At 41.3% G+C, this 12,073-nt stretch overlaps 1 protein-coding gene across 1 annotated transcript; it reads right to left on the bottom strand.

Moving 5' to 3' along the window:
* Positions 1-9,789: 9,789 nt before the first annotated feature.
* On the bottom strand, positions 9,790-11,433 carry LOC120428748 (uncharacterized). The gene is made up of 2 exons (XM_039593830.1): positions 11,096-11,433; positions 9,790-10,897 (listed from the first exon to the last, which is right to left on the bottom strand). The coding sequence occupies exons 1-2, from the start codon at positions 11,431-11,433 to the stop codon at positions 10,807-10,809; spliced, it is 429 nt and encodes a 142-aa protein (XP_039449764.1). The 3' UTR covers positions 9,790-10,806.
* Positions 11,434-12,073: the final 640 nt, after the last annotated feature.

Genomic DNA, 12,073 nt, shown 5'->3' with positions numbered 1-12,073 from the left:
TTGATATTGTGAAAAGATCGAAATATGTTATTGGGATGATCGGATTAGTTGATAAAATAACAATAATCAATAATAAAGATTTGTTCCAAGAATAACTTAAACTGTTATTATGTTGTTATTGCAATAACAAACCAATAACAAAGAAGGAATCATGAAGGAATAAAAAGATTTGTTATTTTGTGCGGAGAGGTGGAGCAGCATAATAACAAAAAATGTTATTGAACTTGTATGTCTCCATAGCAAAAAATGTAATTGTTTTGGTTTATTTGTCATTTGCAAATAAACTTGCAGTTGCCATAACTCTTCTGTAGTCAGGCCTGCAGAGCCGGTTCCTTCAAGCGACTTTGAATCCATACTTTGGAGACAACTCCGACTCTGAATGCAGGATATGACGTCAACGCCGACTTCAGCTCTCCAAAAATACCCGACTTCACAGATTCCGACTCCAAGAAAAAGTTGCTGAAAATTAGTTGAATCCGATGCCGTCTCCGAGGTCTCACTCCAGCTCGAATTTCAACGTCAGCTCCAACTTTCTCGCTCTGTGATAATAATAACAGTTTGTGTTATTCACATTTCAAAATTCTCAATAAATAAATCAATTCCCTTAGAGAATATATCAAACTTAAAAAAAAACAACTTTCAAAAATTAATTTTATCAGAATAATTTAAGTTTAAGGACCCCATTCCATGGTTAAATAAATGACCACGATTAAATTGGTCAAAATTATTCCATCATTCTAGCCAATTTTAGTAAAGTCCCTTAGTGGGTGTATCAAATGATTAAAAAAAACAACTTTCAAATTTTCTACTTTTTCGAATAATTTTAGCTTAAGGACCCCATTTCATAGCCAAAATAATGACCCCGACGAAATTGGACAAAATTATACCAAAGAACTTAATATATTTAACAGAAGAAAAAATAAATAACAGATTTTGTTATGGACACTTAAAAACTATTCCATTTGTGCGATAAGTGGTAATTTTATTTCTAAGTCAGAATACCAAACGAATAACAAATCTTGTTATTAGGAGAGTTTTTGAAACATTTTCAGTCTAATATCACTTCCATACCATATCTTGTTATTTAATCAGAAACTGTTATTATTTTTGTGGGAACCTACTTCGGGTTTCCAGGGACTCTTCTGCTTGGCCACGATTCCGGTTCCAGGGCGCGCTACTTGCGGCCCTTTGCACTCGCGTCCTCTCACTCCTGCAGTCTGTTCGTGACTGCCGCTCGTGTGTATGTGTGTGTCTTAGTTTTACAATCCGCCAAGATGTTGGCGCCTTAGGTGAGCACCACATCTCGTTTTCTCTAATAGATGTTAAATAAGGCCTATTGTAAGCGGACAACGACAAACTAAATAACTAACATAAAGCTCTTGGCTAGGAATTACAGAACATGAATAGTAATAGCGATGTTAAATGACATAACTGAATTGAACCGTGCGTCAGAGAAATAATCACATAACATAGTCCTTTTCAAATGTGATGCAATAATGGTTCCTTAGTTGATGTATTTTGGGTAAACATATATTTACTATATTATTACTGTATTTTTGTTCATTAGTTATTTACTCTATGGTATTTGGTATATGTTTTATGGAGTGACGCACAAGAACGTAAGATAGTTGTACCGTCGGTTGTACCTGGTTTTACCCTTGGCAGTATCCTCCTTTAATTTGTATTGATATCTGATTTGATTTAGTTTCTAAGGTTCTGAAACTTCGACTATTTTTCTTATTTATTGTGTCGATAACTTTTCTATTTAGTTTTTTTATGAGGTCTTTGCTCTTTGGCAGGATTGTTTCGCTTTTTTTTTTAGGATTGTTTCGTTTTTTTTTTTTTTATAACGGCCCCGTGAGAAGCTTGTAGCTCGGAGTTCTGTTTGTGCTCGATGGTCAGAATTTCTTCTTTTTTTTTTTTATAGCGAACTTGAAGAACAGTCTATTGAAGAGCTCGAAGCTCGTAGTTTTGTTTTTTTTTAACGAGCTCGAAGCTCTATTTCCTAAAGAGCTCGAAGCTCGGAGTTTTGTTTTTTTTTACGAGCTTCAAGCTCTGAAGAGCTCGAAGCTCGGAATTTTATTTTGTTAACGAGCTCTAAGCTCAGACTCCTGAAGAGCTCGAAGCTCGAAGATTTGTTTTTCTTTTAATGAGCTCGAAGCTCATACTCATGAAAAGTTCGAAGCTCGGAGTTTTGTTTTTTTTAACGAGCTCGAAGCTCAGACTCCTAAAAGGCTCGAAGCTCGGAGTTTTGTTTTACGAGCTCGAAGCTCCATCCCGAGCTCGAAGCTCCATCCCGAGCTCGAAGCTCAATCCCGGGCTCGAAGCCCAATCCCGAGCTCGAAGCTCATTCCCGAGCTCGAAGCTCAATCCCGGGCTCGAAGCCCAATCCCGAGCTCGAAGCTCAATCCCGGGCTCGTAGCCCAATCCCGAGCTCGAAGCTCAATCCCGAGCTCGAAGCTCAATCCCGGGCTCGTAGCCCAATCCCGAGCTCGTAGCTCCAACCCGAGCTCGAAGCCCAATACCGAGCTCAAGGCTCATGGCTTCGATGATTTGGGGTGCGGGTTACCCCGTTTCCAATCAGGTGCTGATCGCCATCGATAATTTTTTGATTTACCTTTTTCCTTCGTCCGTTTTTTTTGTTTGTCGTCATAATACACATTTTGTCGAACGAGGGGTTTGTTTCGACATAGTTTTTACCGCTGTGATGGCAGTTTATCGTTTCGACCTCAATGGCCGAACCCCCTTTAAAGCAAAGTTGTCAAAACTAGCAACCACCACCACAACAAAAACGATGTCACCACTTTTTTTCTCCGGTGCATGGCTTCTTGTCTGCGGATGACGTCACGTTTTGCGTCACGTCCTCGTCCGTTAAGTCACTCCACCTGATGCTGAAGCTATCTTGCTTCTCCGCCCTGTTCTTGGCACCGGTGGAGAACAAACGAAAAGGACTTACCGGTTGCGGGACCAATGCGAGGATCCCATCCTCGTCGCCATTTGTGGGAACCTACTTCGGGTTTCCAGGGACTCTTCTGCTTGGCCACGATTCCGGTTCCAGGGCGCGCTACTTGCGGCCCTTTGCACTCGCGTCCTCTCACTCCTGCAGTCTGTTCGTGACTGCCGCTCGTGTGTATGTGTGTGTCTTAGTTTTACAATCCGCCAAGATGTTGGCGCCTTAGGTGAGCACCACAATTTTTTCTTCTTGAAGTTGAAGTTCAGGATAGCATGAGCATGAGCATGAGCATGAGAGACCACCCATGGTTGTCCTTCTCCGTTGCTGAACAAGACCGTAATATCCCATCAGCACAACTGGTCACACGCTTCAACGATCAAATGATGTTTCCCTTATCAACAGCATGCATGAATGCGCTGAAAAGATAAAACATCACGATCATCAAAACTAGAGCCGGTGCGAATAGGAAACAGTCGTTGGCCACCAACGGCGCCCGCCATGTCAGTTTGTAGATCTCGAGGGGATGGGACGGGAATGTTAGATAGCACAGGCTGCTACCAAGGGTGGGTTCTATACGATATCCACACCCCCGCGTGTGCCGGAAAACTACTTCTACTTGGGATTTTGTTAGTGGGGAAGGGTAATGGCCAGGATTCATCATAGAGGATGATGATGTGGCCCAATAATCAATGAATTTTGTTGAATAGGGTGATGTATTATGTATTCTCAAGGCAAACAATCGGATGATGCGGATGAGACCGTTCCCGGTTATTTGGTGTTGAGTTTAACATAAATGATTCAATCTTAGACAGCCGGCTGTGGAAAGATAGAATCAAAATTATGTGTGATTAAAAGGTGAAATATTAAACTCAGCGTAACATATTTACGTAGAGTTGCCCTGAGACTATTTATACTTTTAAATTATTATAAGATGAGCGACCAATTAATGACTGAAGAGTTATGATGTTATCTGAAGGACTTGAACAATCGCGTTGAAACAATATTTGTCGCCGTGATTCGCGGGAAACGAATGGTCGAATTGAATGATAATTTATATTTTGCTGACGCAATTTAAAAAGAATCTTCCCGTGAAACAATTGCAAATCATAGAACAAAGAAATCCGACTGTTATGTGTATCAAATACATGACTAACGAGAAAAACACACCGACGACGATGGACGAAAACGGAACGCGAAAAAAATGCGTCCCGACGGACAGGCACCTCGAAATGAACTGGCTCAGCTCTGCTGTCATCATGACAACCAGAGCTAGCCGCACCTTCACACACACACACACGCACGAACTCACCCGAAATACACACCGACGACGATCGACGAAAACGGAACGCGAAAAAAAAAATGCGTCCCGACGGACAGGCACCGCGAAACGAACTGGCTCAGCTCTGCTGTCATCGTGACAACCAGAGCTAGCCGCACCTTCACACACACACACACGCACGAACTCACCCGAAATACACACCGACGACGATCGACGAAAACGGAACGCGAAAAAAAAAAATGCGTCCCGACGGACAGGCACCGCGAAACGAACTGGCTCAGCTCTGCTGTCATCGTGACAACCAGAGCTAGCCGCACCTTCACACACACACGCACGAACTCACCCGAAATACACACCGACGACGATCGACGAAAACGGAACGCGAAAAAAAAAAAAAAATGCGTCCCGACGGACAGGCACCGCGAAACGAACTGGCTCAGCTCTGCTGTCATCGTGACAACCAGAGCTAGCCGCACCTTCACACACACACGCACGAACTCACCCGAAATACACACCGACGACGATCGACGAAAACGGAACGCGAAAAAAAAATGCGTCCCGACGGACAGGCACCGCGAAACGAACTGGCTCAGCTCTGCTGTCATCGTGACAACCAGAGCTAGCCGCACCTTCACACACACACACACACACACGCACGAACTCACCCGAAATACACACCGACGACGATGGACGAAAACGGAACGCGAAAAAAATGCGTCCCGACGGACAGGCACCGCGAAACGAACTGGCTCAGCTCTGCTGTCATCGTGACAACCAGAGCTAGCCGCACCTTCACACACACACACACGCACGAACTCACCCGAAATACACACCGACGACGATCGACGAAAACGGAACGCGAAAAAAAAAATGCGTCCCGACGGACAGGCACCGCGAAACGAACTGGCTCAGCTCTGCTGTCATCGTGACAACCAGAGCTAGCCGCACCTTCACACACACACACACGCACGAACTCACCCGAAATACACACCGACGACGATCGACGAAAACGGAACGCGAAAAAAAATGCGTCCCGACGGACAGGCACCGCGAAACGAACTGGCTCAGCTCTGCTGTCATCGTGACAACCAGAGCTAGCCGCACCTTCACACACACACACACACACGCACGAACTCACCCGAAATACACACCGACGACGATGGACGAAAACGGAACGCGAAAAAAATGCGTCCCGACGGACAGGCACCGCGAAACGAACTGGCTCAGCTCTGCTGTCATCGTGACAACCAGAGCTAGCCGCACCTTCACACACACACACACACACACGCACGAACTCACCCGAAATACACACCGACGACGATGGACGAAAACGGAACGCGAAAAAAATGCGTCCCGACGGACAGGCACCGCGAAACGAACTGGCTCAGCTCTGCTGTCATCGTGACAACCAGAGCTAGCCGCACCTTCACACACACACACACACACGCACGAACTCACCCGAAATACACACCGACGACGATGGACGAAAACGGAACGCGAAAAAAAATGCGTCCCGACGGACAGGCACCGCGAAACGAACTGGCTCAGCTCTGCTGTCATCGTGACAACCAGAGCTAGCCGCACCTTCACACACACACGCACGAACTCACCCGAAATACACACCGACGACGATGGACGAAAACGGAACGCGAAAAAAAATATGCGTCCCGACGGACAGGCACCGCGAAACGAACTGGCTCAGCTCTGCTGTCATCGTGACAACCAGAGCTAGCCGCACCTTCACACACACACACACACACGCACGAACTCACCCGAAATACACACCGACGACGATGGACGAAAACGGAACGCGAAAAAAAATGCGTCCCGACGGACAGGCACCGCGAAACGAACTGGCTCAGCTCTGCTGTCATCGTGACAACCAGAGCTAGCCGCACCTTCACACACACACGCACGAACTCACCCGAAATACACACCGACGACGATCGACGAAAACGGAACGCGAAAAAAAAAAAATGCGTCCCGACGGACAGGCACCGCGAAACGAACTGGCTCAGCTCTGCTGTCATCGTGACAACCAGAGCTAGCCGCACCTTCACACACACACACGCACGAACTCACCCGAAATACACACCGACGACGATCGACGAAAACGGAACGCGAAAAAAAAATGCGTCCCGACGGACAGGCACCGCGAAACGAACTGGCTCAGCTCTGCTGTCATCGTGACAACCAGAGCTAGCCGCACCTTCACACACACACACACACACACGCACGAACTCACCCGAAATACACACCGACGACGATGGACGAAAACGGAACGCGAAAAAAAATGCGTCCCGACGGACAGGCACCGCGAAACGAACTGGCTCAGCTCTGCTGTCATCGTGACAACCAGAGCTAGCCGCACCTTCACACACACACACACGCACGAACTCACCCGAAATACACACCGACGACGATCGACGAAAACGGAACGCGAAAAAAAAAATGCGTCCCGACGGACAGGCACCGCGAAACGAACTGGCTCAGCTCTGCTGTCATCGTGACAACCAGAGCTAGCCGCACCTTCACACACACACACACGCACGAACTCACCCGAAATACACACCGACGACGATCGACGAAAACGGAACGCGAAAAAAAATGCGTCCCGACGGACAGGCACCGCGAAACGAACTGGCTCAGCTCTGCTGTCATCGTGACAACCAGAGCTAGCCGCACCTTCACACACACACACACACACGCACGAACTCACCCGAAATACACACCGACGACGATGGACGAAAACGGAACGCGAAAAAAATGCGTCCCGACGGACAGGCACCGCGAAACGAACTGGCTCAGCTCTGCTGTCATCGTGACAACCAGAGCTAGCCGCACCTTCACACACACACACACGCACGAACTCACCCGAAATACACACCGACGACGATCGACGAAAACAGAACGCGAAAAAAAATGCGTCCCGACGGACAGGCACCGCGAAACGAACTGGCTCAGCTCTGCTGTCATCGTGACAACCAGAGCTAGCCGCACCTTCACACACACACGCACGAACTCACCCGAAATACACACCGACGACGATCGACGAAAACGGAACGCGAAAAAAAAAATGCGTCCCGACGGACAGGCACCGCGAAACGAACTCTCTTGAAGTTGAAGTTCAGGATAAAATAATAACATTTTTTGTTATTTGAACAGGATTTGTTATTGAAATATTATTAATTTTGTTATTACCGTCTGCCCAGGAACACTGATAAATTTAAATGAAACCAGTCAATTCATGAAACCAAACATTTTCTAAACATGCATAAGTTTTACTTTTCAATGCATTTCGATGGTTCCAAATTGGATAAACATTAGAATTTGATATTTTTTTTAGATCGAAGCCCGTCAAGAGGCAGGGTTGGGTTGTAGAAAGTCAATAGTGATCAATTTTCATTACAGGTTAGTTAAAGTACTGAAATTAATGAAAATCTCTTTTATCATATTGATTTTTTTTATGTTTTCAAAATCAGATTCAGTTTAATTTAAAAATTTCCGGGTTAACTCGTATGTCATTCAGTGTAGAAGGAAGCAGATGATAACGTGTCTGAAATCCGGACACTTAGTAGCATATCGTTTTTATTATAGCTGGCAAAAAAACGTGTAAAAAGCTGGAAATATAAAAAATATCATCAAGATGTAGTTCAAACAGTCAATTTTAAAAGAATGCATGAAAAATTACTTTCCGATCCATTTGTCATAAGAATTGCAAAATTAAAATGACTTGTTGTGCTTCGAATCCCGGACTCGAAATCCGGACACTTTTGATTCACATTCCGGACACTCGATTTTGCTTATGAATAGCACAAATTTGGACTGAAATTTAAGTGAGTGGCATTCTTTAGGTTTCAAATAAGCTGTTTACATCAAAAACAATCGATATTTTGTATAAAAATTGCTAGAATTTAATGAAATCAGAACATTAAATATTTAGCTTTGTCTTCCCGGTGCTTCGAACGCCGATGAAATATTTCCGTGAAATGTTTCACTGTTTTGGTAAACTTATGTTTTTATTTAATAATTTAATTGTTTTAGGCTACAGCGTCCAATCATGTTTGAAATTAGTTGATGTTAGAATTCATCAAATGACACAGTTTTGACAATAATTATGTGAACTTATAACTAGGGTTAGTGAAATTTCACGATTTCGCGGACAGCGTGAAATTCGTGAAATTTGGCTTTTTCCGCGAAATCCCGTGAAATTTTATGTTTGTATGAAATAATCTTATGAACTACTGTAGGATTAAGTGAGTGAATACCCTTGTTCAATTACTAACATAGGGTTAGTGATCTTTGACGATTTCGTGAACGGCGTGAAGTTCGAGAAATTTATCAATTTTCTCAAATCATGTTTGTTTTTGTTTTCAAAATAACAACAAAATAAATATTTCATCTATACAGACTATTTAAATTAATTTTATTAGTTTTCAATTGAAAAGCTTGATATGCAACATTTGAAGAATTGTTCAGATTTTCCAGTGTTTTTAGGAACATACTAAGTTTAGTAGGTAATATTTGCTTTCGCTGTAATAACAATTTTACTGCTAGTTTATTTTAAAGGTATAGTTTCAAAAGGAATTGACAGAATCATGATTTGTTTTATTAAAAATAAAATGAAAGCTTTGAAATCAACTTTTCAAAACTTTAAAAAAAAAAATCTGAGTCCTGTTTAATTTTAACGATATTTGATTATTTTGGTGGATAATTCCCGTGAAAGTTAAAAAAAGTACTATTTTTTTATTGTTTTTGTTTTTATTTTGTATACAAATTTTGATTTCGTTACAATTAAAGTATTTTTTACTTTTGATTTAAAATTCACATTTTGAAAAGAGAATTATACACCTTAAAGAAAATGTTAATTTGCTAAATGTCGCGAAAAAAATAAAGTTATTTCACTCATTTTTGCTGGACAAGATTGTTAAATCATGCTTTGATATGAAATTCAATGAAATGAAGCAAATCAGCGAAAACTTTTTAACTTTATAAGTCGAATATTTAAAAAAGCAGTTCAATAAATGAGAATACGCATGCCTTACATTTTTTTCAAAATATATTTAAAGCCCATCTTTAAACTAGGTGGCATCTTTTTTGAAAATTAGAAGAATTTTGTTTGTGTCTCGTTCAAATTTACGATTTTTGTTATGGTCATTGAAGAATAATATATAATGAAGCATGAAAAGTAGTTTTTTTGATACTAACATAAGATTTTCAGAGTTATTTTAACATTTTTCACGGTCAGCGAAATGTGCGTGAAATTTGGTGTTTTGAAATTGAGGTCCCCGTGAAATTTGCAATTTTCGAGCGTGAAAAATCACTAAGCCTACTTATAACTAAATAATTAATAAAACAAGGTGAGGTGTCCGGGTTTCGAAGCGTCCGGGAATTCGAATCATGACGTTATGTCATTTAGCGAGGGACTTCCAAGAAGACCAACTGATAAAAAAAAAAAGTGTGTTATTTAAACTTAGCTACGAATAATATTAGAATTAAAAATAGTTTTATCAATTTTAAAAAGAGATTTCTTTCAGAAAGACAAACAAGTTACCTGATTGCATATATAATGGATTTATTATTTGAAATCTCTTCACTTGAATCGTTTCTTATAATCGAAATCGTTTATTTTGTCTTTAATAATTTGCTTGCACAAACGCGTTTGCTGAGGCTCTTTTGTGTGCCATGGGGAGGGCGCTCAAAGCTTGCACTTTAATAGGTCATAATCGTTAGTGCAAACGGTCTCCAGCTCATCCTGCAAGGGTACTCATAATACTGTTTCTGCGTATAATCACCTAACTCAACGCTGTTCTACTTACAGTGAAACATTCCTTTTTGTGGATTTTTTGATATAGATTTTGATTTGATTTTTTGTATTGTTAGTTTTGTGTGAGAAAACATTTTTTTAATTGATTTTTTTTGGATTGAATTTTGCACTCTTTTTCTAATTTTTCGATGATGTGTTTTATTCTTTGATGAGCCGAGATATGTCGTTGAACAAAACAGCTAAGTAGAATATTTTCTGAACATTTTTTTATTTTTTTGTAATCTGCTGCCTGATATGATTAATTCTTACAACGTTCATTATAATTAGCCAATTAATTAAATCCATTAGTTGATTCCCATTTAGTTGTTCACCTTGTGAAACGTATCGTTCAACGAATAATGATAATTGCAATATCATGTGTATATAACGCACTAGCCTACGCTCTGATCAAGTCCTACGGTAATGGTCTGATTTTTGCAGCATTCTTCTTTTGTTTCCTATAAATCTATCTAAAATATTTGGTCTCTATGTAATACGCGCAAATGTGCATTGTTTGTCATATATTTCGCTGATGATGTTTTTGCTCTTACTAATTTGGTCGCAAAATGAACTACCAAAAATAAAAACTATTATTGTTGTAACCATTCAAACTAACTAAAAACAACCGAAAAGTATAACTCAAACATTGGCTGTGAGTACATGTCTACCGGTGCTAGCCACCTTTCAACACACCTGGATCTGTTTCACGAAAAACATGAGCTGAGCTTACAAATTCAGGAATAACGAAGACACTTCTCCGGCAGTGTGTTAGGCCGTTTCCCAGTCCCAGGTGGGCTGTGTCCAGATGTAGCCGGTGTTGGTCATGGAGCAGTACGCGTTGTAGTAGCGACCCGGGGACCTGTGCGGAATAAGGGAGGTGTGTGAGTCGGAGTCATAAATAGCAGGTACTTTAGAAGTTTCACAGACAATTGGATGCACTATTTCAGGTACTTTTGAAATATTGAAAAAATCATCAAAAGTTTTCATCCACTTGTCTGTGCTGTTTGTTTTAGAAGAAAAGCCGGCCGGAAAGTGGTTGGCCATTGCTAGGACTCACCTGCAATAGGACCACTGGGGGCACCTACAGCGGAATAGCTGCTGAAATTCCTCCTTGCAGACTTCGTTCCACCAGCAGGTTCTCTGTGTAATTTTAACAGGAGCGGACGGAAGAAAGAAAGGGACCGGATGGTTAGCTGTGAGATTATTGCGTTGCCTCGGATTTATGAGAAAAGTTTCGTGGGAAATGTGGTTTTGGCAGCCGTCAGCAGGTTTGTTAGGTTGGTGGCTGTGGGTTTGATAATAATTATAGCTGGGAATTACTTCGCACTTGAAGGTGGTGCCCGCAATGAGATGAACTTTGGTATGTTTTGATGGGAAGCTCATCAGAATATTCATACGATGGGTATGGTTATTTATTTTAGAAAAAGTATTATAATTGGAATTAGTTTGGTTTGATTTTTACTGCAAAAGATAAACCAGTAACACTTTTTAAATGTCATAAGTATTCACAGTTTACCATTAATGAGATTTCAAACTCATTCAACTGCAATTGATAACAAAAATAACTGAAAAATAGAAATCAACTTTTTATGATCTTGCTCAAACTTGGTACTATCAATGTAAAAAAATCGGATCACCCTTCACTTCAGGAGGAAACTACCACAACATTTTGGAAACATTGTTTGAAATCTTGCAGGGATCATCAATAAATGATATAATTCCAAATTCCCCCATATTGTTGTCCAACCATTTTCCACGAGCTCCACAAACTTGAAATTTTGCCTTTTTTATTAAACATCAATCTTTGTTTAAACAAAAAAATCAATATCTCGCGTAACTTAAAGGAAACAAGCAAATGAAAACATGCTCTTATGTAAAGTTTTCTTAAAAACTACGTCGACGCGAAAAAAAATTTCCATGAGAAAAAATACACACTGGTGATTCTATATCAATCAAACGAAATGATTCAATGTTTTTATTCACTCGAAAAAACTAGTTTTGTTTTTTTTGTGTTATAATGCAAAACATCCCGGGC

The sequence above is a fragment of the Culex pipiens genome, chromosome 3, assembly GCF_016801865.2.
Source record: "Culex pipiens pallens isolate TS chromosome 3, TS_CPP_V2, whole genome shotgun sequence".
NCBI lineage: Eukaryota > Metazoa > Arthropoda > Insecta > Diptera > Culicidae > Culex > Culex pipiens.
Note: the sequence above shows the minus strand (reverse complement) of the source record. Positions and strands in the feature narration are given on the sequence as shown.

Excerpts from the sequence above, each read along its gene's own strand:
- LOC120428748 (XM_039593830.1), bottom strand. The coding sequence starts at position 11,433 with ATGAATATTCTGATGAGCTTCCCATCAAAACATACCAAAGTTCATCTC. Across the intron at positions 10,898-11,095 it reads CCCCAGTGGTCCTATTGCAG|GTCCCCGGGTCGCTACTACA; the intron begins GTGAGTCCTAGC and ends TATTCCGCACAG.